Source organism: Grus americana, chromosome 34, assembly GCF_028858705.1.
Source record: "Grus americana isolate bGruAme1 chromosome 34, bGruAme1.mat, whole genome shotgun sequence".
In the NCBI taxonomy this organism is placed as follows: Eukaryota; Metazoa; Chordata; class Aves; order Gruiformes; family Gruidae; genus Grus; species Grus americana.
In genome coordinates this window covers 463,267-487,847 of record NC_072885.1, presented here as the reverse complement: position 1 = coordinate 487,847, position 24,581 = coordinate 463,267, and the positions used below count along the sequence as shown (strand labels likewise).

Below are 24,581 nucleotides of genomic sequence, written 5' to 3'. Positions count from 1 at the left end.
CCCCTCCTTTCGCACGGTCTTGATTCGTGCACGTCCGGTGTTCACGGTACTGGTCCGTGCAACCCCGGTGCGTGGATGCACCCCCGGTTTGCACGATCCTGGTGCATGCACCCCCAGCTTGCACCGTCCCGGTGCATGCACCCCAGGGCGTTCAGTCCCGGTCCGTGCACCCCCGGTCCATACGGTCCCGATCCATACGGTACCGATACGCGCATCCCGGTCCGTGCACCCCCGGTCCATACGGTACCGGTCCGTGCACCCCCATCCCGTGCACCCCCGGTTTGCACGACCCCGGTCCGTGCACCCCCGGTCTATACGGTCCCCCACAGTGCCCCCCCCCCCCTCACGGTACCGGGATGCGCCCCCCCGCCCCCAGCCCCGGTTTGAGGGGTGGGTGGGTGATGACACGGCTCCCCCGGTGCGAGGCGGGGGGGGTAAGGCGGGGGGGGGGGTTGGGGTTCCCGGTGCGGCGGCGGGGCCGAGCTCAACGTCGTGCACGGCGAGGGGGGGGGGGGGGGGCCGGGGCGCGGCCGCGCCATTGGCTGCCGGGGCGGCGGCGGGGACGAGCGGCGGCGCGCCCCGGTGCGCAGGGCGAGCCGGGCCCGGGCGGTACCGGCAGCGCCGGCAGCACCGGCTGCCCCCCGCCCGCCCCCCGCTACCCCCCCACCCGGTGAGTCGTGTGTGTCTCCCCCGCCCGCACCCCGAGCATCCCACCCCCGGTCCCGGTGCACCGGGAGGCGATGACTCTGGTGCGGACGTGCCCGCCGGTTCCCGGTACACCGGGAGCGGGAGGGGCTTCTCCATCGGTACCGGGGAGGGTTGAGGCCGGGACAGCCCCCCGGACGGGGGGGGAGGTACGGGGGGGGGGGGGCCTGTGCGACTCCCTGGTGGCCGGTGGGGTCCCTCAAGGTGACCGCCGGGAGGGGCCTGATCCTGGTCCCGCCGGAGGGGGCTGGGGGAGGCCTGGGGGGTGCAGGAGGGGTGCTGGGGGGGTGCTGGAGGGTGCAGGGGGTGCTGGGGAGGGTGCAGGGGGTGCTGGGGGTTGCTGGGAGGGTGCAGGGGGTGATGGGGGGGTCGCAGGGGATGCTATAGGGGTGCTGCAAGGGGTGCTTGGGGGGGTCGCAGGGGGTGCTGGGCGGTGCAGGGGGTGCTGATGCGGTTCTGCAGGGGATGCTATAGGGGTGCTGCAGTGGGTGCTGGGGGGGTGCAGGGGATGCTATAGGGGTGCTGCAGGGGATGCTATAGGGGTGCTGCAGGGGGTGCAGGGGGTGTTTTGGGGGGGCAGCATGGGGTGCTCACGGGGGGGGCTGCAGGGGGCCTTGCGGGGCGGGGTCTGGGCTGTCCTGGGCTGCAGACAACACCCTGGAGACTTCCAGGGATGCTCCAGGAGAAGGTCCCACCTCGCACACATGTGTGCGTGCACCCACACGTGTGTCCGCATCCCTGTGTGCGTGTGTGTGTGTGTGTCCCTCCTCCTCCTCCTGCTCTTCCTCCTCCTCCTCTTCCTTCTCCTCCCCAGCCCAATGGCGGCCGTGGCGGCCGAGCTGGACAACATGGAGCAGCAGAACAACAACAGCTCCTGGGAGAGCCCTGACCCGCGGGTTTGGGATGACACCACAGCCACCGCCAAGCTCTTTGAGTGTTCCCGCATCAAAGCCTTGGCCGGTAGGTCCATCCCCACTGCCCTGGCAAAGCTCGGACATCTGGGTCCCCCCCACCCTGGCACCGCGGCTGAGCTCATTCCTTCGCTGGGCAGACGAGAGGGACGCGGTGCAGAAGAAGACCTTCACCAAGTGGGTGAATTCCCACCTCGCTCGTGTCTCCTGCCGCATCGGGGACCTCTACGCCGACCTCCGTGATGGCTACATCCTCACCCAGCTGCTGGAGGTGCTCTCCGGGGAGCAGCTGGTGAGAGCCAGGACCTCCCCATCACCACCACCACCACCTAGGTCCCATCTACCAGCGAGCTGGGAGGAGCTGGGTGGGAGGACCTTCTCCAAAGTGGGGGTTATGGGTGCCGGTGTCTTCGGCAGCCCAAACCAACGCGTGGCCGGATGCGGATCCACTCCTTGGAGAACGTGGACAAGGCACTGCAGTTCCTCAAGGAGCAACGGGTGCATCTGGAGAACGTGGGCTCCCATGACATCGTGGATGGCAACCACCGCCTCACCCTCGGCCTCATCTGGACCATCATCCTCCGCTTCCAGGTAGCGGGGCAGGGCTGTCCCCACCCCGGGGACAGTGTCCTCACCCCGGGACCCTGCCGTGCGTCAGTGCCCCTTGGCTTTCCCCAGATCCAGGTGATCAAAATCAAGACCGAAGACAACCGGGAGACGCGCTCGGCCAAGGATGCTCTGCTGCTCTGGTGCCAGATGAAGACGGCGGGGTGAGCGGTGACTGTCCCGTTCGCGCTGTCCCAGTGCTGGGATGGCCCCCTGCCATGGACAGGGGACAGATCCGGCACTGTGTGACCCCCCAACTTTTCTCCACAGCTACCCTGAGGTGAACATCCAGAACTTCACCACCAGTTGGAGGGATGGGTTGGCCTTCAACGCTCTCATCCACAAGCACAGGTCCACTGTGGGGGAGCGGTGGGGGCAACCCGGACACCTGGGTTCCCTCTGCAGGGTGGGGGGCTCAAAGCAGCTGTGTCCCACTTGCAGGCCAGACCTCATCGACTTCCACAAACTGACGAAGTCCAATGCGACCTACAACCTTCAACAAGCCTTCAACACGGCCGAGCAGCAGCTGGGGCTCAGCAAGCTGCTGGACCCTGAGGGTAGGGGTGGGACAGGGATGAGGGGGGGCTGACTGTCCATCCATCCACGCAAGGTGGGGTGCCTCCACCCATCCAGCTAATTGCTCCTGGCTTCATTTGCCACTTCAAAGGATTTTTTCGGGGCTCAAGGTTAAGGGGAGCAGCCCGGGGTTGGGGATGGGCCTTGCTGGACCAGGGATTGTGGTCAGGGGGGACTTTGGGGAGTGGAGGAGACTCAGGGACCGACGCTTCACTGCCTGCCAGACGTCAACATGGAGGACCCCGATGAGAAGTCCATCATCACCTACGTGGTGTCCTTCTACCACTACTTCTCCAAGATGAAGGCGCTGGCTGTGGAGGGGAAGCGCATTGGGAAGGTGGGTTTCGGCCTGTGGCTCCATAGGGTGCCCCATCCTTTGGTCCATGGGATGGTCCATACCTCACCGCACTGGGTACCAGCAAGGACAGGGCCGTGCTGGTCCCTGGAGGAGCTGGGGCAAGAAGGTTGCACCTCAAGTCATGCGTGGTTGCTCAAGGGGGTTCCATGGGATGCAGCCCTAGGCCGTACAGCCCACCCACCACTCTCCCACCAGGTTCTGGATCAGGCCATGGAGATCGAGGCCATCATTGAGCGGTACGAGGCACTGGCAGCTGAGCTGCTGGCCTGGATCCAGCACACCATCACCATCATCAGCAACCAGAAGTTCGCCAACTCCTTGACCGGGGTGCAGCAGCAGCTCCAAGCGTTCACTGCCTTCTGCACCCTGGAGAAGCCCGTCAAGTGAGCACCTCCTGGGGTTGGGGGGACAACCACGGGGGGGGACCGTGGCTGTATCCTGAGCCGGTGCTGCCATCCTGCAGGTTCCAGGAGAAGGGGAACCTGGAGGTCCTGCTCTTCACCATCCAGAGCAAGCTACGGGCCAACAACCGCAAGCTCTATGTCCCCAGCGAGGGCAAGAGCATCTCCGACATCAATAAGGTGCTGGTGGAACAGGGGTGACCTCTCCATCCTGGGGGACCCCAAGAAGGGCTGGGGACCCCCTTGGTGAGCCCGGTGTCCCACCCCTCAGGCTTGGACCTGCCTGGAGAAGGCAGAGCATGAGCGGGAAGTGTCACTGCGCAATGAGCTGATCCGTCAGGAAAAGCTGGAGCTTCTGGCCCAACGTTTTGACCACAAGGCCATCATGAGGGAGACATGGCTGAATGAGAACCAACGCCTGGTCTCGCAGGTGAGATGGGGTGGGGGGCTCGGTGGGGACCCCCACCCTGGAGCAGAGCGCCTTGGTCTGCTCCCTGGCTGGGATGGATGTTTGTGTGGTGGGCTTGCCTCATTGGGCTCCCTCATTGACTGAGGAGGGGTCCACCCTACCTGACATCATATCTCCCCCCCCATCCCAGGACAACTTTGGCTACGACCTGCCAGCAGTGGAGGCCGCCATGAAGAAGCACGAGGCCATCGAGGCTGATATCTCCTCCTACCAAGAGCGCATCCAGGTGGTGGTGGAGCTGGCCCTGGAGATGGAATCCGAGGGCTACTACGACACCAAGCGCATCAGCGCCCAGAAGGACAACATCCTTCGGCAATGGGGGCTGTTGACTGAGCTGGTCCGCGCCCGCCGTGCCCGCCTTGAGCAGAACCTGGCCCTGCAGAAGATCTTCCAGGAGATGGTCTACATGATTGATTGGATGGAGGAGATGCAGGTAGAGCCGGGGATATGGTGGGTACTGGGCATCCCCGTGGAGGATGTGGTGGGAAGATCCAGACCCCATGGCATCGTGTCCCTTCCCCAGGTGCTGCTGGTCTCCAAGGATTTGGGGAAGCATCTTCTGGAGGTTGAGGACCTGCTTCAGAAGCATGGGCTGCTGGAGGCCGACATCTCTGCCCAGACTGAGCGGGTACAGGCGCTCAACACTGCCGCGCTCAAGTTCTCGGAGCTGGAAGGTAACGTGGGGCACTGGGATGGTCACCACGAGGACCAGGAGGTGCTTGGGAGGGGTCAACCAAGGTCTTCAGGGTGCTGTAGACTACCTCCGCTAAGATCTGGTTCTCGTGGTCCAGGCTACCAACCCTGCGACCCCCAGATCATCTGCAACCGGGTCAACCACGTCCAGACGTGCCTGGAGGAGCTGGGGGAGCTGGCGGGCAAGAGACGCAAGGAGCTGGAGGACTCCCGCCAGCTTTGGGCCTTCTTCCAGGAGATGGAGGAGGCCGAGGTGTGGATCCGTGAGAAGGAGCAGATCCTGGCCGCCAAGACATGCGGCCGGGACCTGAGCAGCGTCTTGACGTTGACCAACAAGCACAAGAGCATGCTGGGTGAACTGGGCAGCCGACGGGCGCTGTTGCACCAGACCATGAAGAGGGGCGAGCAGATCTTGGCCAAGAAACGCTTCAGCCCTGGTGGGATCCAGGAGAAGATGCGGGAGGTTCGCCTCCGCTGGAAGAAGCTGGAGGAGGTGACGGGGTTGCACCAACAACGGTTGCAGGAGGCCCTCAACTTCTTCCAGTTCAGCGCCGAGACGGACGACCTGGTGGCCTGGTTGCAGGACACCTACCGCATCGTCTCCAGTGATGACTTTGGCCATGATGATTATTCCACCCAAGCTCTTCTACGGAAACACCGGGCGGTGGTGGAAGAGGTGGAGAAGCACCGGGCCGCCGTGTTGGCCCTTCGGAAGCAGTTGGCTGTTCTGGCACCCGAGCATCGTCAAGGGGTTGACGTACAGATCCGGGTGGTGGAGGTGGAGCAGCTCTATGGGGAGGTGGCCGAGGTGGCCGTACTGCGGCAGCAGTGGTTGCAGGATGCCTTGGCCGTCTACCGTATGTTCAGTGAGGTGCACGCCTGTGAGGTCTGGGTGGACGAGAAGGAGCAGTGGTTGGAGAGGATGGAGGTGCCAGAGGAGCTGGATGAGGTCGAGGTGGTCCAGCACAGGTGTGGGGGGGCGGGGTTTGGGAAAGAAGCTGGGTCCAAGCCTGGGTCCCTTGCCCCATCACAGATCCCACCGGTCACATCTCCTCCCCAGGTTTGAGAGCCTGGACCAGGAGATGAATAGTGTCATGGGACGGATTTTGGATGTCAACCAGGTGGTGCAGCAGTTGGTGGATGGGGGCCACCCCAGCTCGGAGGAGGTCCGCTCCTGCCAGGACCACCTCAACAGCAGGTATGGGTGTGGGGAGGCAGCCGAGCTGTGGGGTCAAGCCCATCCCAGGGATCCAAGGTGGACCCCATCCTGCTTGGGGGTTCCTGGATGGGGGCAACCATCTGTGGGGCTGCTCGTAGACTCCAGACTGTGGTTCTCCCGGCCTGGTGGGATGTCCCCATGGGGCCAAGCTCTCCAGCACAATGGGCCAAGCCCATTCCAAGGGTTAGTGATTCCCAAGGTGGACCTCATCCTGCTTGGGGGCTCTTTGTTGAGGGAAACAGTCTGTGGGGCTGCTTGCAGACCCCAGCCCTGCGGTGTTCCCAGCCTGGTGGGATGTCCCCATGGGGTCCAGCTCTCCAATGCAATGGCCCAAGCCCATCCCAAGCTTTTGCAATGCCCAAGGTGGACCCCATCCTCGTGACAGAGCCGGTGCAGGGCTCCATCCTGGTCTTGTCCCACCTCCATCTCCATCCCCAGGTGGAACCGGGTGGTGGAGCTGGTGGAGCGCAAGAAGGAACAACTCGGCTCCGTCCTGAAGATCCAGAACTACCTGCTGGAGTGTGGCGAGATGAAGGCGCAGGTGCGGGAGAAGAGAAAAGCCATCGAAGCCACGCAGTCCGGTGGCGGTGACCTGGGCGGCGTGTTGGCCTTGCAACGCCGCCTCTCCACCATGGAGGCTGCTCTGGTGGTCTTGGAACCTCGGCTGGTGGAGCTTCAACGGGAAGGTGAAGCCTTGGCTGCCTCCCACCCTGGAAGAGCCCTGGAGATCCTGCTGCCCTTCGAGCAGATCAGCGAGGAGTGGGAAGCCCTGAAACGGGCACTGCAAGGTTGTGAGGACTCCTTGACTGTTGCCGGTCGCTTGCAACAATTCATCCAAGACTTGGACAACTTCCTCAGTTGGTTGGTGAAGACACAAGCGGCCGTAGCCTCTGAGGAGGTGCCGGATAGCTTGGCTGAAGCGGAGAGGTTGTTGAATCAACATGCAGCCCTTAAGGAGGAGATCAACGGCTACGAGGAGGACTACGCCAAGATCCAAGCAGCCAGCGACCTGTTGGCCTTGGAGGAGACGGAGGTCCCCTACCTCTCATTGCAGCAGTGGTTGCAGAAGCTGGATGCAGGTTGGGGCAAGCTGCTGCAGAGCTGGGAGACACGGCGAGAGGTGCTGGTGCAATCTCACGTCTTTCATCTCTTCCTCCGGGATGTCCAGCAGTGCAAGACCAGCCTCTACAACCAGGTAGAGATGGGTGGGAGAAGGTCTCGGTTGACCTTATGGTTGAGGACGACAGAGCAAGGAGAAGAGGTGACCATGGATGGAGACCCCAACACCAGCATCTCTTCCATCCCTTCTCCAGGAGTCCACCTTGGTCCATGCTGAGCTCCCCGACACAGTGGAAGAGGTAAACAACGCCATCAAGAAGCACAAGGACTTCACCACCACCATGGACCTCAACCTGCAGAAGATCCAACTGGCCCTACAAGCTGGTGAGAGCCTCCAACGTCAAGGAAACCTCTACAGCGACCGTGTGGCTGAGGCGATGGAGAGTCTCCGCACCAAGTAGGTGCCAGTATAGCAATGCCTTGACACCTCCCCTCCCCCTGGCACCCAGGACCCCCCCGGGGATGATGATGGAGCTGGATCTACTGGTGCTTCCTCACCATGGCTGATGGGGGATGCGCAACCCCGTGCCTCAGTTTCCCCTTTGGGTTAATTTGTTTTGCAGGGGTTGGGGGGTAGGTTAATTAGGTGCTTAATTAGGGTTCTGGGGGGGGGGGTCACTGGATGGGCAGTGCTCAGCTGGGTCCCCCCCCCCAACCTGCAGAAGCCACCACAACTACCAGCTGGCGCAGGAGTGGATGCAGCGGCTCCAGGACCACCTCGAGCTGCAGCGGTTCCTCCAGAACTGCCACGAGGTAGGACCCCTGCCCCACACCCCCGCCATGTCCGTCCCCTGCTGAACCCCTGCCCCCCCCCAGATTACTCCAGGTTTGGGTGCTGGGACGGGTGCGGGCGCTTGGTGGGAGCCGGACCCCTGGGATGGGTGTTGCTGGTGTCACCCCACACCTGCATCACCATCCTCGGTGGGGTCTGGATCACATAACCCGTGGCTTTGGGTGAGGGAAGGGGGTCCCCACACCCCCCTAAAAGCTGGACCAGGGGGTCCTGCACCCCCCCAGCCTAGATGCTCCTCAGCATCTCAGGGGGCTTCGCTGATGGCTGGGGCAGGAGCCGCAGCGGTCCATCGCCGGCGCGGTTACGGCTCACGGGAGGTTGGCCAGACCCCGCCGGCTTTCTGGCGCAGATACCGGGAGGCCGGATCCGGCCTCCGCGCTCCGCCCGGCATCTGCTGCAAGGCTCTGCGGCATCGCGCCGATGCCGCCACCATCCTCCTCCTCCTCCTCACCGTCATCATCGCTGTAGAGGGGCCACGGACCCGAGCGTGATCCCTTCACCCCCCCCAAGGGTTTTGGGGATCCCCTGGGGTGGGGGTTTACAGCATCAGCATCATCTCCCCCCCCCCCCCCCCCCGTAGCTGGATGGCTGGATCCGGGAGAAGGTGCTGATGGCGGGGGACCCCTCCCGGGACCCCCCCCCCCGCCCTCCCAAACCATGGCTGAAGCACCAGGCGTTCATGGCCGAGCTGGCGCAGAATAAAGAGTGGCTGGAGAAGATCGAGAAGGTAGAGAGAAAAAAAAAATGGGGGGGAAGGGGGGGGTCGCGGGGGAGGGGGCTGAACCTTAACCGCTTCCTCGCCGGGCGAGGGGGCCTTGAGGGGCGAGGCATTTGCTGCGGGGGGGGGGGGGTTGGGGGTGACGTGGTAGTTGCAGGGCCCCCCCCCACGCTGCAGCCTTCCCCCCGCTGCTGCAGCCCCCCCGCCCATCCTCTGCTGCATCCTTTCCTGGCTGCATCCCTGCTCGCTGCACTCCCCCCCCTCTTTGCTGCATCCTTCCCCGGCTGCATTTCTCCCCCCCCCCATTTCGTTGCACATCCCCTCCCCGGCTGCATCACCCCGGCTGCACCCACCCCCCTCCCCCCCTTCGCTGTGCCTCACTTTTGCTGCGTGCCCCCCCCCTCCACTGCGTTCCCCCCCACACCCCCTGCATCCTGCCCCATTTCATCGCTCCCCAGCTGCAACCCCCTTTCACTGCACCTCCCCTTTTTGCTGTGCCCCCCCCCCGCTTTCGCTACATCCCTCCCCCAGCTGCATATCCCTGGCTGCACCCCTCTTTTACTGCACCCCCTCCCTTTCCCTGCATCACCTCCCTTTTGCTGCACCTCCTTTAACTGCACTCCCCCCGCTGGCCCCCCCCCCACCGCATCCCTCACCAGCTATACCCCCTTCTCTGGATCCCCCTTCTCTGCACCCTCTTTCCCTGCTGCACCCCCCCCTTTGCTGCACCCCCCCCCTTTTGCTACACCCCTCTTTCCCTGAACCTCCCCCTTGCACCCTGCCTTTTCGCTGCACCCCCTTCTTCCTGCACCCCCCCTTTTGCTACACCCCCTTCTCTACATCCCCCCAGCTGCACCCCCTCTTGCACCCCTCCTTTCCCTGCACCCCCCTTTCTCTGCACCCCCTTTCTTCTGCCCCCCCTGTGCCACCCAAGCCCTATACCCCCTTCCTCCCCATGATGGGGACTCACGGATGGTTCTCCATGATGGACAACCCCAACGATCTTCCCCCCCCCCAAAACCCCCCCAATTCCCAAAGATGGGGCCCCCCCCTTGACACACACACTCCCCTTGACCCTCCCCACCTCCACCCCAGGAAGGTGAAGAACTTCTCCTTGCCAAACCCGAATTATCTGGCGCCGTTCGGCGTCAACTGGAAGAGCTCCGGCAATGTTGGGTAGAGTTGGAGACCACCAGCCAAGCCAGGAGCCAGCGGCTGGCCGAAGCCGCCGCCGCCGAACGCTTGGCGAGGAGCTACGCCGACATGGAGGCGCGGTTGGGGCGGCTGGAGGAGCAGCTGGAGACAGTGGGGGCGGGAGCCGACCTGCTTAGTGTCAGCAGGCAGCTCAAGAGGTTGCAGGTGGGTTTGGAGGGGACAGGAGGTGTTGGGGGGACACCAGGTTATGGGAGGACATAAGGTTATGGGTGGACACCAGGTCTTGGGGGAATACGAGGTTATTGGAGGACATCAGGTGTTGGGGGGGCATCAGGTGTTAGGGGGCACCAGGTCTTGTGGGGATACCAGGTCTTGGGGAGACATTGAGTGTTGTGGGGACACCAGGTTTCGGGGGATACTAGGTTATGGGGGTACACCAGATGTAGGGGGGACACCAGGCTATGGGGAACACCAAGTGCTGGGGGGACACCAGGTTATGGGAGGACACCAGATGTTGGGGAACACTGGGTGTTGTGGGGACACCAGGTTATTGGAGGACATCATGTGTTGGGGCACACCAGGATATTGGGAACACCGGGTGTTGTGGGGACACCAGGTTATGGGGGTGCACCAGGTGTTGGGGAGACACCAGGTGTTGGGGGGACATTGAGTGTTGGGGAGACACCAGTGCTCAGCCCCAGTTGCAACAGGGGCTCAGCACCATCAGCCCATCTCAGTGCTGACTCATGGCCAAGATTCCCCGGTGTTGCTGGCCCAGCACAGCACTGCCACCCCCCCCCCACCCCGCCCCGGCTCCGGTGCCAGGGATCCCGGTGAGGCGGGTGTCTCTTTCATCCCGGTTCCCCCCTCCCACCCTCTGCAGACGATGGAGTCGCAGGTGGAGGAGTGGTACAAGGAGGTGGGTGAGCTGCAGGTGCAGGCAGCAGCGCTGCCTGCGCAGGCAGCAGGCAGGCAGACAGTGGGGGAGCGGCAGAACGCGGTGGGGACCCGCATCGTCCGTCTCATCGAGCCCCTCAAGGAACGTCGGAGAATCCTGTTGGCTTCCAAGGAGGTTCATCAGGTCAGCCACGAGCTGGAGGACGAGGTGGTGAGTACATGGGGATGGAATTGGGATGGGGTGGGTCAAGTTTGGGGACAGGGATGACGCTGAGGTCCATCCCACCACCGTCCCCCCCCAGCTGTGGGTGCAGGACCGCCTGCCCTTGGCCACGTTGAAGGACCATGGCACCAACCTGCAGACAGTCCAGCAGTTCATCAAGAAGAACCAGGTCAGACCCGGTGCCGCAAAGGGTTGGGGGGATACACCCCGATGACCCCACCACCCCTCTTCCCTACACCCACCTCCTCTCCACCCCAGAACCTCCGCCGGGAGATCCAGGTCCATCGTCCTCGTGTGGACGAGGTGCTGGAACGTGCCGGAGCCGTCGCCTCCATCAAGAGCCCCGAGGCCGAAGGGGTCCGACGTCTTCTGGAGCGGTTGGGGACCATGTGGGGGGAGCTGCAGGAGCAGGCAGAGCGCAGGCAGCAAACCTTGGATGCCACCTACCAGCTGGAGCAATACTACTTCGATGTGGCTGAGGTGGAGTCGTGGCTGGGCGAGCAAGAGCTGCTGTTGATGAGCGAGGAGAAAGGAAAGGTGCTGATGGGGTGGCTTGGGGTGGGAGAGATGTTAAGGAACCCCCAGCATCTCACCACCCCAATATTCCCCCCCACCAAGGATGAGCAGAGCACCCTACAACTCCTCAAGAAGCACCTCCTGACGGAGCAAACGGTGGAGAACTATGAGGAGACCATCACCCAACTCTCCCGACAATGCCGCGCCCTTCTAGAGCTTGGCCATCCTCAAAGGTGGGTGCAACCCCTCCATCACCTACCCGCTCCCCCCGCATCCCCACCCTTGGGGTCTTTGGCGTTCACCGGGCGCTGTGTCCCTTGCCCAGCGAACAGGTCAGCAGGCGGCAGTCGCAGGTTGACCGGCTGTACGTGTCTCTGAAGGACCTGGTGGAGGAACGCAAGGCCAAGTTGGAGCAGCAATATTGGCTCTACCAGCTCAACCGCGAGGTGGACGAGCTGGAGCATTGGATCGCCGAGAAGGAGGTGGTGGCTGGCTCACCGGAGCTGGGACAGGACTTCGAGCACGTCACGGTTAGTTGGGGGATGTGCCAAGGAGGGAGGGGTCTTGTCATTGTCCATGGCCTGAAGGTCCTGGAGTTGTCTCCATCCTGTGCCGGGAGTCCTGCAGTTGTCCCTACCCCATGCTGGGGGTGTCTTGTTGTGGCCCCTGCCCCATGCCAGGGGTCCTGGGCACCGTTCCTGCCCGATGTGGCCAACATGGCACTGCCCGTCCCTCACCCTTGTCCATCCCTGCCCATCCCAGCTACTCCAGGAGAAATTCCTGGAGTTTGCCAGCGAGACGGGCAGCATTGGGCAGGAGCGGATCGCTGCTGTCAACCAAATGGTAGATGAGCTGATTGACTACGGGCACGCCGACGCCGCCACCATTGCCGAATGGAAGGACGGGGTGAATGAAGCTTGGGCAGATCTTCTGGAGCTCATGGAGACCCGGGCGCAGATGTTGGCGGCTTCCCATGAATTGCACAAGTTCTTCAATGATTGCAAAGAGGTTTTGGGGCAAATTGAGGAGAAAAGGCAACGCCTGCCTGAACTGGCAGCCCGTGAGGGCAGGACATCGGCTGGCGCCTTGCAACGGGCGTTGGGTGCCTTTGAGCACGATGTGGAGGTGTTGGTAACCCAAGTCCGGCAGCTACAAGAGGGCGCGGCACAGCTGAGGACCCTCTATGCCGGGGACAATGCCGAGGCCATCGCCGGAAGGGAGCAGGAGGTGCTACGGGCATGGAAGGAGCTCTTGGCAGCGTGCGAGGAGTGCCGGCTCCACGTCGCCAGCATCGCTGATAAGATCCGTTTCGTCGGCACCGTGAGAGACCTTCTCACCTGGATGGATGGTGTCCTCTGCCAGATCGGCGCTGGAGAGAAACCCAGGTAGCGGGAGATGTGGGACAACGTCCTGCATCCTGTGCTGGCCCCGAGAACCCATGTCCTGGCCCATCCATGAAACCAAGGAAGTCCTGTCCCATCTGGAGGACCCATGTCTCATCCCATACCAAGGACCCATGTCCCATCCCACCCATGAAGCCGAGGAATTGTGTCCAGTTCCATCTGGAGGCCCCGTGTCCTGTCCCATCCCAAGGACCTGTGTCCCATCTTATCCATAGCACCAAGACCCGTGTCGTGTCCCATCTGGAGGTCCCATGTCCTTTCTGATCCTGCGGACCCATGTTATGTCCCATCCATGGAGCCAAGAATTCGTGTCTTGTCCCATCCCAAGGACCTGTGTTTTGTCCCAATCGTGGCACCAAGGAAGTCCTGTCCCATCTGGAGGACCCATGTCCTGTCCCATTCATGAAGCCAAGGACCCGTCTCCTGTCCCATCCCAAGGACCCATGTCCTCTCCCATCCATGAAGCCAAAGAAGTCCTCTCCCATCTGGAGGACTCATGTTCTGTCCCATCTGTGAAGCCAAGAACCCATCTCCTGTCCCGTCCCGGGGTGGGGAGAACCGTCCCCATCTCCTCCCACCTTCCCAGCCATGATCCCCACTTGTAGGGACGTCTCCTCGGTGGAGCTGCTGATGAACGACCACCAAGGTCTCAAGAGCGAGATCGAAGCCCGCGGCAAGAGCATTGCCGCCTGCCTGGAGCTAGGCAAGACCCTCATCCTCAGCAAGAGCCCAGCGGCCGATGAGGTGCCAGGAGGGTGTTGGAGATGGGATGGGATGGAGAAGGGATGGAGATGGGATGAGATGGGAATGGGATGAGATGAGATGGGATGGGGATGGGATGAGATGGGATGGCGATGAGATGGGATGGGGATGGGATGGGATGGGGATGGGATGGGATGGGATGGGATGGGGGGGCTGCAGCTGTTTGGTGGTCCCAACCCATCTCCTCCATCCTTGCCAGATCAAAGCCCATGTGGAGAAGCTGCTTGCAAAGAAGAAGGAGATGATGGAGAAGTGGGACAAGCATTGGGAATGGCTGCAGCAGAGTGAGTCTCACCTGAGGACGGGGGTAATTTTGGGAGGGAGGGTCAGATCCACCACCGTTACGGGGATGGGATGCTCTCTGGGGGTACTTCCACGAGCGCATCCTTCTGTCCTCCCGCCCCCTCCCCGTCCATCTGTCTGGCAGTGCTGGAGGTGCACCAGTTTGCCCAGGAAGCGGTGGTGGCCGACGCTTGGCTGACGGCACAGGAGCCCCTCCTGAAGAGCCAGGAGCTGGGCAGCAGTGTGGACGAGGTGGAGCAGCTGATCCGGCGGCACGAGGCTTTCCGTAAGGCGGCCGCCGCTTGGGAGGAGAGGTTCAGCTCCCTGAGACGGCTCACCATGGTACGGGCACCTTGCGGGGGGAGTGATGTCACCCCCCCCCGGCCTGTTCATGTCCCCCCCCCACTGCCCCGGGGCCACTGCAGCTGCCGGCTCAGCATCCCCATCCCTGTACCGTCTCCATTGCATTCCCATCTCCATCCTCATCCCATCTCCATCCCTGTCCCCATCCCATCTCCATCCCTGTCCCCATCCCCATCCCATCGCCATCATCTCTATCATCTCCATCCGATCCCATCCCCATCTCCCTCCTCATCCCATCTCCATCCCTGTCCCTGTCCCCATCCTCATTTTCCCCATCCCATCCCCATCTTCACCTCCATCTCTGTCCCCATCGCCTTCCTCATCCTCCCTATCCCATCCCCACAGATCGAGAAGCTGAAAGCAGAGCAGAACAAACAGCCGCCGACGCCGCTCCTCAGCCGCAAATTTTTGGGGGAACCCCCGGGGGGGTCAACGCCATCTCCGGCTGGGTCCGAGCGCCCCGAAAGCCGCCGGCTGGAGCCCCGCGTCGCCTACGTCCGCCATGAGCTCCGTCCCGAGCGCCTGCAGCCCAAGCTTGACCGCGTCCAGGGACCTCCAGGAGATGGGGTTCCCGGGGGGGAACCCCCCCCTCCCGCTGCCGCCGGTGAGACCCCGGTGCCCCCCAAAACCGAAGAGCCCGGGGAGGGCAGGACAGGGCTGCTGGAACGGCGCCGGGAACGGCGAGAGCGCCGGTTGGAGCGGCAGGAATCCAGCGAGCCGGAGCTGCCGCGGCACGATGGCAAGGGTGGCGGGTGAGCGTGGGGACGGTGATGCCGTTTTCACCGTCGGGTGGCTGGGACCTCTGTGACATGTGTTCCCCCCCCAAATCTCCACCAACAGCAAAGCCACGTTGGCCGACATCGTGGAGCAGCTGCAGGAGAAGGAGGCGGGTGGCCCCTTGCCGGCTTCAGTGAGTTCCCCTTGGTGGCCCCTCGGTGGCCCCTCAGTGTCCCCATGGTGTCCCCTTGGCTTCTCCTTGATGTCCCCTTAGCTTCTCCTTCACATCACCTTGGTATCTCCTCAGCATCCATTTGGCATGACATTGGTGTCCCCTTGGTTTGCCATCAGCATCTCCATGGTGTCCCCTTGTCTTCTCCTTTGTGTCCCCTTGACTTCTCCTTCACGTCCCCTCGGCATCCCCTTGGCATGACATTGGTGTCCCTCCGTGTTCCCTCAGCAACCCCTTGACGTCTCCTTGGTGTCCCCTCAATGTCCCCTTGGCGTCCCCACCTCGGGGGGCTGCCAGGACCCACATCCCGATGTCCATCACCCCCCCGCCCAGCCCCGGGAGCGGGAGTCCCCCGCCCGCCTGCCCGCTGGCCCGGAGGGGCTACCGGAGAGGATGCCGCGACCCGACCGTCCCCGTGCCCGTGACCGTCCCAAACCTCGCCGACGTCCGCGACCCAAAGACCCCTCCCAAGGCCCGGGGGAGACACGGAGGTCGCGGTCAGCCCCAGCGCAGGGCAGCGCTCCCCCACCACCACCACCACCCACCCACACGGTGCAGCACGAGGGCTTCCTCTTCCGCAAGCACGAGCTCGATGGACCCAACAAGAAGGCGTCCAACAGGTCGGTGGGGGACAATGGAGGGGGCGGGGGGGCAGTGTCTCTGTGGAAAGGGGGGTGCACCAGGAATTGGGAGGTTCATCGATGGAGAGGGTGCACCAAGGTTTGGAGGTCCGTTAGTGGAGAAGGTCCACCAAGGGAGGGGGTTCACCAGAGCTTGGAGGCTCACTCAATGGGGAGGGTTCACCAGGGTTTGGAGGTCCATCAAGGGAGAACGTGCACCAGGGTCAGTCAATGGGCATCATGCACCAGGATTTGGGGGGGGTCTATCGGGGGAAAGAGTGCACCAGGTTGTGGGGATCCATCATGGCAAGGGTTCACCATGATTTGGAGGGTCATCAATGGACATCATGCACCAGGGTTTGGGGTATCCATCAATGGAGAGGGTTCCCCAAGATTTGGGGGTTCATCAATGGTGAAAGATCACCAGGGTTTGGAGGTCCATTGATGGTGAAGGTTCACCAAAGCCTGGAGGTCCATCAATGGAGAGGGTTCACTAGGGCTTGGATGGTCAACACAAAGCCACCAGCAGTGTTGGGTCACCCATGGGTGCCACCACCCTCCTGCGTGTGTCCCTCTCTTGACCAGATCCTGGGTGAACCTCTACTGCGTCCTGAGCAAGGGTGACCTGGGCTTCTACAAGGACGCCAAGGGACAAGCGGCGGGCAGCACCCATGGTGGTGAACCCCTCCTCAACCTCCACCACTCCACCAGCGAGGTGGCCAGCGACTACAAGAAGAAGAAGAACGTCTTCAAGCTCAAGTACCTTGGGGTGCTCCTTGTGGGGGGGGTGGTCGCCCCCAAATTCTTGGGGGGGGGGGGGCGCTGAGTAGGTCCTTCTCTTGTAGGACCAGCGATGGGAGTGAGTTCCTCCTGCAAGCCAAGGATGAGGTAAGGGGGTCTACAGGCTTGCGGTGGGGAGACACGTGGGTGTTTGGTGGGGGCCCGTGATGATTTTGGGGGACCTGATGATGTTTTCGGGGTGTCCCGCCCACCCAGGAGGACATGCGGGGATGGCTGAGGGCGCTGGCCATCTGCGCCCAGGAGCACGCCGAGGTGGCCCGGTGGAGCCAAGGTCTTCTCACCACGTCCTCCACCGACGAGGGCCTCCCCCGGCGGGAGGGCGACCGGCGCCCCAGCACCTCGGGGAGACGGAAGTGACACCCCCACACCACCCATTTTTTGAGGGGACCCCCCCACCCTCACCCCCCCCACCCATCGGGGTGGGGACTCAGCTCGGCTGTGGACCCACCCAGAGGAGCTCCAGGGTGGGGAGATGGGGGGGGTGTGTGTTTTGGGGGACACCCCCCCACACACACACTTTGTGACACAGGGCTTGGGGGGGGGGGAAACTGTATGTGGGGAGGGGGTGCCCCCCCCAAAATCCAGGGTGCCCCCTAAATTCTAGGTGCCTCCAAATCCTGCATACCCCCCCCAAATCCAGGGTGTCCCCCCCTCAAATCCAGGGTGCCTCCTCCAAATCCTGGGTGCCCCCCAAATCCTGGGTGCCCCCCCCATCCTGGATTTGGGGGGCAGGGGGTCGGTGCCTGGGGCAGCTGCTGGGTGGGAGGGGAGACAGCCCCCCCCCTTGGGCCCCCCCCAAAAATTCCTCCTCCCAGGGGTCCCCTCCCTTGGCCCCCCTTTTCCCATGCACAAGCCATAGAGCTGGGGGGGGGGGTGTCCCCATCATCCGGGGGGGGTCCCCATCACCCTGGGGTACCCCAAATTCGACATTGGTGGAAGGTGACAGAGCCCCATGCCCCCCCCCCACAATCGGGTGGTGGTGGTGGGGAGGCAGAGTACATATTTGTAAAGATTTTAACAAAAGCCAGGAAAAGAACCCCCAAAATTAACACACACCCCCCCCAAGCACTTGTCCCACACACACCCTGGGGACCCCCCCCCCTTGGGGACACCCCGCCTCCCTCCGGGCTCGAGCGCCGTGCTGTGATTGTATAAATGTAATAAACACACACCCCACCCCACCCCCGCTGCACCACCCCACCCCCCCCGAGCACCCCCAAAATAAAGGAGCAGGAAGGAACCCGGGGACCGCCCCCCGGTGACGTGTGTGGGGCTGGGGGGGGGGGCACACCCCGGGGGGGGGTGTCATTGGAGGGGTTTTGGGGGGGCTGGGGGGGGTCCCTGAGCGCCTGGGGGGGGTGTTTGGCGGGGGTTAATGGTGCTGGGGTGGGGCGACGTGCTCCATGTTTCCCCCTGCCCCAGTCCCCCCCAAATGATGCTGCTGTTCCTTTAAGAAAGGGCGGGATCGGGAGTGGAATGCCCACCCTCTCTGCCTGACTGCCACCGCGCTCAGCCAATAGGCTTGCAGGTTCGGCGCGGGCAAGGCGAAGCCAACAACGGCGCGGGGATGGAAGGGCGTAGCCTAGCGGGCTTCTTCGGATGGACCAATAGCGAAGTGAGGAGGGCGGGCCGTCGGCGCCGATCGGCCAATGAGAAATAATGGGGCGGGATCACCGGGCGGAAGCGGCAGCGCCGGGCGGCCCGGGGAGGAGGGGGGGCGGCCATGGCGGCGCCGGGTGGGGCGGAGGTCGTGCAGCTCAACGTGGGCGGCAAGAGGCGCGTGGGCCCGAACCCCGGACCCCCCCCGAACTGCGGGGCCCCCCCGGCATCCCCCCGGACCCTTCCAACCCCCTCCCCTGGTTCCTCCCCTCATCCTTCCGGGTCCTCCCCATTCCCCTCCTCGCCCCCGCCCCCCCGTCTCCCGGACCCCCCCCCCCCCGTCCCCTCGGAGCCCCCCCAAACCCTCAGGACCCGCCTTGGCTCCGACCCCCCCCCAGCCTGATTCCCCCCCCGGTTCCTTTGGTCTCCCCGGGACCCCCCGGGGGTTCCTGCCCCCCCCCAGCCTCTTTCCGCTCCCACCGAGATTTTTTTTTGGGGGGGCCTCCAGGATCTTTATCCCCCTCCCCCCGATAGTGCCCCCCCCAGGGTCTTTCTGCCCCCCCCCCCCCAGTTTTATGGGGGGCCCCTCAATGTCCTTCCGCCTCCCCAAAAAATCTTTGCCCCTCCCCAGGATCTTTATCCCCCCCAGGGTCTTTCTGACCCCCCCCTCGAGGTGTTTTGGGGGCCCCCCAGGGTCTTTGTGTCCCCCCCAAGGTTTTTCTGCACCTCCCCCTGGTTTTTCTCTCTCCCCTCTGGGATTTTCGGCCCCCCCCAGATCTCCCAGCCCTGCTCTGACACCCCCCCCCCCCCCCCGCCCCCAACAGGTTCAGCACATCCCGCCAGACGCTGACCTGGATCTCGGACTCTTTCTTCTCCAGGTGACGGGGGGGGGGGACACACACAGCCCCCTGCCTAGGGAAAAGAAGGGGGGTGCCCACACAAGCCCCCCCCCAGCCCTTAACCCCCCCCCGCCCCGTTTCCCCCCCACTCCAGCCTCCTGAGCGGCCGAATCTCCACCTTGAAGGATGAGACCGGAGCGGTGAGTCTTCCCTTCCACGCCCCGAGGCGGGGGGATCCCCTTTTTCTGAGGGATCCCCCAAAATATCTCTTCCACTCCCCCCAAAAAAAAGATCTTCATCGACCGGGACCCCACTGTCTTCGCCCCCATCCTCAACTTCCTCCGCACGAAAGAACTCGACCCCCGAGGCGTCAGCATCTCCCTCCTCCTCCACGAAGCCCAATTTTACGGCATCACCCCCCTAGGTGACAACTCGGGGAGGGGGGGTGTGTCCCCTAAATATTCCCAATTTTGGGGTTCATGCCTCTGTTTTTGCTTCCCCCCCCTCCCAGTTCGCCGCTTGCAGCTACGGGAGGAATTGGACCGTTCGTCTTGTGGCAGCGTCCTCTTCAACGGCTACCTGCCCCCCCCAGGTAAAGCCGAACCCCCTCTTTGACACGGCATGGGGCAAAATCACCCCCTAACCCCCCCCCCCCCAAATTTCTGATATCTATTTCCCCCCCACCCGACAGTCTTACCGGCCAAACGCCGTAACCGGCACAGCGTGGCGGGGCCGCAGATTGCCGCTCGTTTGCCGATGACAACCGACAGAGCCCCGGTGCGGCGCAGTAACACCATGCCCCCCAATTTGGGTAACGCTGGTTTATTGGGGCGCTTGTTGGAAGAGCGAGCCCCCAGCACCGGTAAGTACAGTTACAACCAGGAAGTTGTTTTTTTCCCGGTTTACCGTCATGGCGCAAGTTTTTACCGGCTGAGTTTTTCGCTTAGCAAGTGAACCGGGAGCAGTACGGATTGTCTGCGGGCATCACAACTGGATCGCGGTGGCGTACGCCCAGTTCCTCGTCTGCTATAGGTAAACTGGGAGAACTGGGGATCCCCGTTTTGTGCTGCCGATGTCCCCAAATCCCCCCACACCCCATTTCCGGTTCTTTTTTCCGCTTGTCACCAGGATGAAGGAGACATCGGGGTGGCAACAAGTCTTCTCCAGCCCACGGTTGGACTGGGTGATCGAACGAGTGGCCCTCAACGCTAAAGTCCTCGGCGGAGCTTTGGGCGACCACGACAAGATGGTGGCGGTTGCGTCCTGCAACGAGATCATCCTCTGGGCCCTGCAAGCCGATGGCAATGGCAGCGAGATTGGTGAGGGAAATCCCTTCCGTCCTCGCTGAATGGATCCCGGAGGTTTGCGGCAGGATCCGACCTTCCGTGGCTTTTTCCTGGATGTCTTCTCCTCACCCAGGCGTCTTCCACCTGGGAGTACCGGTGGAAGCCCTCTTCTTTGTTGGGAACCAACTCATCGCCACCAGCCACACCGGCAAAATCGGCGTCTGGAACGCCGTTACCAAGCACTGGCAGGTGAGCGCGGTTGTTACTGTGTCTGAATTTTCCCCAAATTATCCTGAAAAAACCCCCAAGCTCCCTTCCCGTCTCTCCCCGCAGATCCAGGACGTTGTCCCCATCAACAGCTACGATGCTGCCGGCACATTCCTCCTCCTCGGTTGCAACAATGGCTCCATCTACTACGTGGGTGAGCGCCGATGCTGCGGCTGTACCCGCCCCAGCCGGTGGCAATGCCAACGCCGCCATCACCGTCCCTCTGTCCGTGTCCACCCCCCAGATGTTCAGAAGTTCCCCCTGCGCATGAAGGACAACGATCTGCTGGTGACGGAGCTCTACCGCGACCCCACCGAAGACGCCGTCACTGCCCTCAGCGTCTACCTCACCCCCAAAACCAGTAAGAGCTCCCCCTCGCCCCACCAGTTTGCTACTGGGAGGTGTTTGAGGGCGATTTTTTTTTTTTTTTTGGGGGGTGCACGTGACTCCAGGTGACAGCGGGAACTGGATCGAAATCGCTTATGGCACAAGCTCCGGCGTGGTGCGGGTCATCGTGCAGCACCCCGAAACAGTGGGCTCTGGTCCTCAACTCTTCCAAACCTTCACCGTCCACCGCAGCCCCGTCACCAAAATCATGCTTTCAGAAAAACACCTCATCTCTGGTGAGCGCCGGGCTCGGGGAAACAAAAAAAAACCAAACCCAAAAACACCACCCGATGAAATCACCGGCGTTCGCCACTCATCCCCGTTCCGTCTTCCCAGTTTGTGCCGACAACAACCATGTCCGGACCTGGACGGTGACTCGTTTCCGCGGGATGATTTCCACCCAACCCGGCTCGACGCCATTGGCTTCCTTCAAAATCCTTTCCCTGGATGATCTCGACGGTCCCGCCGGCTGTGGCGCTGGCACCGATATCGGTAAAAAACCTGCCTTTTTTGTGAGGAAATGGAACGTGGGACCAGCGCTGAGCTGGGGGGGGGGGTTGTTTTTTTTTGCCGGCAGGACCCTTTGGCGAGCGGGACGAGCAGCAGGTCTTCATCCAAAGAGTAGTGCCGGATGCGTGCCAGGTCTTCGTCCGGCTTTCCTCCACCGGCAAAAGGTGAGCTCTACCAGATTTACCACCGGTGAAGGAAAAATTGGGGTGTTGAGGGGGTGTCATGGTGTGTCCCCCCCCACACTTTTAGGATCTGCGAGGTGCGTTCGGTGGACGCCGCCGCTATCACTGCCTTCACTGTCCATGAGTGCGAAGGCTCCAGCCGGATTGGCTCCCGGCCGCGCCGTTATCTCTTCACCGGCCACGCCAACGGCAGTGTCCAGATGTGGGACCTCACCACCGCCATGGAGATGCTGGGGAAGCCCCCAGGTATGTGGTGGAGGGGGGGAGATGATTTTGGGGTGCCTCCCCCAAAAAAATAGCCAGATCCTCACCCTTCGACCTGCAGAAGCCGGCGGTTTGACTGAAGAGGAGCTGTTACGGCAACTGGAACAGTGCGATTTGGCGTTAACCGGCCCCCCCGGCCCCCCCCAGGCCCCCAACACCAGGTAGGGGAGCGCTCTGCCCCCCCCCCCCCATTTTTTTCCCCTCCCCAGGTTTTTGGGGTTCCCCCACACACACCTCAGCCCCCCTCTTTCTTTCTCCGCAGCCTCCAGTCGCAGGAACCAAACCGGGGGGACACGCCGACCCCTTCTTCCCCCATGCCGAAACTCCGTGGGGAACCCCTGGGCGTCGCCCCCCCACGCCGGTATCGGGGGACAGAGGGGGATCCCCCTTTTTCAGGGAGTCCCCGAGGGGGAGGCAGCTTTGTAGAACGTTGCCAGGAGCTGGCCCAGCGTCTCGGCCCCCCTGATCACCCTGAAACTCCTCGTTTTGGGGGGAAACCCAAAACTTTCCGACCCACCCCGCCACGTCGACCCCCCAATTCCGCGCTCCCCAGAGCTCCTCCCCCCCCGGGGCCCCCCCCAACCGCCGACTCTCTCCCCATCGTCCCATTAGTGACCCCCAAATCTCGCCTCAACGAGACGTCGTTTTGAGGGGGGCAGGACCCCCCACACACATGTGCCTTCATTTTGGGGGGGCAGCGCTGACCCCCCCCCTCTCCTTGCCCCCCCCATGGACTCGGGGATGATTTTGGGGGGGCTCAGAGGACGGGGCCCCCCCCAATGCCCAAGCACCCCCAGTGCTGCGGGTATTGGGGTTCCCCCTCCATACACTCCCTTTCCCCTCTGCTTTGTGCCCTGTGTTTTTTGGGGGGTTCCCCCCAGCGGCGGCCTGTGCCCCCTATAGCTCAGCCCCCCCCATATAGCCCCACCCTCCTATAGCCCCCCCAGCACCCCTATAGCCTGACCTTATAGCTCAGCCCCCCTATAGCCCCCCCCCAGCCCTACAGTTCAGCCCCCCCATATAGCCCTGCCCTATAGCTCAGTCCCCCTATAGCCTGAGCCTATAGCTCTGTCCCCTATAGCCCCCTCCAACCCTATAGCTTAGCTCTCTATAGTCTGACCCTATAACTCAGGCCCCCTATAGTTCCCCCCAGCCCTATAGCTCAGCCCCCTAGAGCCTGAGCCTATAGCTCTGCCCCCTATAGCCCCCCCCACACACACCAGGTCACTTGGACACGGCACTGGGGGCGGGGTGTGGGCGGAGCCTCCCGGGGGGGCGGGGGGGGGTGTTGGTGCACTGCGGACACGCACACGTGTGTGCACACCCACAGCTAGCACACGCATGTGCACGGCATGGACACGTGGTGTCAGGTGTGGGCATGCAGCAGCACAGGCATGTACAGGCTCACACATGTACAGGCTCACATGCGTGCAGGCAGCCTCACACACGCGCGTGCAGCTTTGCACGCTTTCCCGCAACCTCACACGTGCACACAGCCTGACCTGCGTGCATGCAGCATCACACACATGCAAGCAGCCTTGCACACGTGTGCCTTTATGTGCTTGTACACGTACGTGTGCACAGCCTGACATGCGTGCAAACAGCATCAGACGTGTGCATGCAGCCTGACACGTGTGTACACGTTAGGGGTAGGGGTTAGGGTCAGGGTTTAGGGTTAGAATTAGGCTTAGAGTTAGGGTTTGGCTAGGGGTTAGGGGTCAAGGTTAGGGGGTCAAGGTTAGGGGTTAGGGCCATTAGGGTTAGAGTCAGGGTCAGGCTTAGGGTTTGGCTAGGGTCAGGGTTAGGGTTAGGCTTAAAGTTAGGGTTTGGCTAGCGTCAGGGTCAGGGATCAGATGATGCCATTAGGGTTAGGGTCAAGGTCAGGGGTCAGGGATCAGCAGATGCTGTTAGGGTCAGGTTTAGGGGTCAGGGATCAGCAGATGCCCAGTTCCCACGTTGCACTGTCTGCTACAAGACTTTCACAGAAATCAGGAAATTAAACCCTCGGTATGTTCCGGTCACCACCTCTGGCTCCCGAAGTTGACCAGAGGACAAACAGACCTGGCCGATTTCCCAAAAAATATTAAAAAAATATTAAAAAAATACCTTTTTTTTTATTATTATTAGAGGGATGAGAACAACGTTATTTGCAACAAGGCGGTGTCTTTTTTCCTACACTTTTATGGAAATTAAACATTTTTTCGTGGCTGCTAACGGCTTGGAGGGTACCAAAAGAGCGAAACAAATGACTCTTCCACACGTGTATGGAAATTGGGTTTATGAATCTGTTACTGAGGTTTAACCATTTCCTATCGCTTTAAAACTTGCCCTGTTTTCACTGTTGTGGCTTAGCTAACGCAGATTTTTAATTCTGCAGAATGCAAAAATACTCCTAGTTCACTCTTGAAGGGCCTTTGGCAAAAAAAGAAACCCCAACTCGTTGCACTTTGCTTTCCCTTAATTAATAATTGTAGGTTGCCTCAGGATTTTTTCCCTCAGTGCTATCAATTACCCGACCGCATGTAATTTCCACGAGCTATTTCATACGGATATCGGAACGACAATTACTGCGTCAATCCAACCGAAACTTCTCGGTTTTGGGTTTTGGGTTTGTTTTTTTTTTTTTTTTTGTTCTGGAAGAGAGATAAGAAGTAGGCAGGTATAAAATTCAAAAAGCTTTAAAATGTAAAAACTGGAAGCCTTAAATC

At 62.0% G+C, this 24,581-nt stretch overlaps 2 protein-coding genes across 7 annotated transcripts; both read left to right on the top strand.

Moving 5' to 3' along the window:
- The first annotated feature begins 413 nt into the window (after positions 1-413).
- Positions 414-17,713, top strand: SPTBN4 (spectrin beta, non-erythrocytic 4). 6 transcript variants are annotated; one of them, XM_054808179.1, is made up of 35 exons: positions 414-434; positions 1,520-1,665; positions 1,757-1,908; positions 2,034-2,207; positions 2,295-2,386; positions 2,493-2,573; positions 2,664-2,779; positions 3,023-3,135; positions 3,352-3,539; positions 3,620-3,737; positions 3,829-3,987; positions 4,157-4,459; positions 4,550-4,700; positions 4,818-5,688; positions 5,780-5,917; positions 6,377-7,133; positions 7,252-7,454; positions 7,720-7,810; positions 8,431-8,577; positions 9,664-9,927; positions 10,607-10,831; positions 10,923-11,012; positions 11,102-11,380; positions 11,462-11,592; positions 11,685-11,889; positions 12,122-12,744; positions 13,368-13,506; positions 13,724-13,808; positions 13,952-14,148; positions 14,515-14,921; positions 15,010-15,079; positions 15,347-15,738; positions 16,324-16,497; positions 16,584-16,626; positions 16,735-17,713. In XM_054808179.1, the coding sequence occupies exons 2-35, from the start codon at positions 1,524-1,526 to the stop codon at positions 16,894-16,896; spliced, it is 7,482 nt and encodes a 2,493-aa protein (XP_054664154.1). In that variant the 5' UTR covers positions 414-434; positions 1,520-1,523; the 3' UTR covers positions 16,897-17,713. The 6 variants fall into 6 exon arrangements, with proteins under 6 accessions (XP_054664154.1, XP_054664153.1, XP_054664152.1 ...); XM_054808178.1 differs by lacking the exon at positions 414-434 and adding an exon at positions 468-670; XM_054808177.1 differs by lacking the exon at positions 414-434 and adding an exon at positions 468-854.
- Positions 17,714-18,225: 512 nt separating this feature from the next.
- SHKBP1 (SH3KBP1 binding protein 1) lies at positions 18,226-23,589 on the top strand. The gene is made up of 17 exons (XM_054808190.1): positions 18,226-18,315; positions 18,963-19,016; positions 19,132-19,177; positions 19,269-19,401; positions 19,489-19,569; positions 19,669-19,839; positions 19,925-20,009; positions 20,106-20,296; positions 20,397-20,512; positions 20,597-20,684; positions 20,775-20,891; positions 20,983-21,153; positions 21,254-21,409; positions 21,495-21,591; positions 21,677-21,855; positions 21,935-22,034; positions 22,136-23,589. The coding sequence occupies exons 1-17, from the start codon at positions 18,263-18,265 to the stop codon at positions 22,521-22,523; spliced, it is 2,226 nt and encodes a 741-aa protein (XP_054664165.1). The 5' UTR covers positions 18,226-18,262; the 3' UTR covers positions 22,524-23,589.
- The last annotated feature ends 992 nt before the right edge of the window (positions 23,590-24,581 follow it).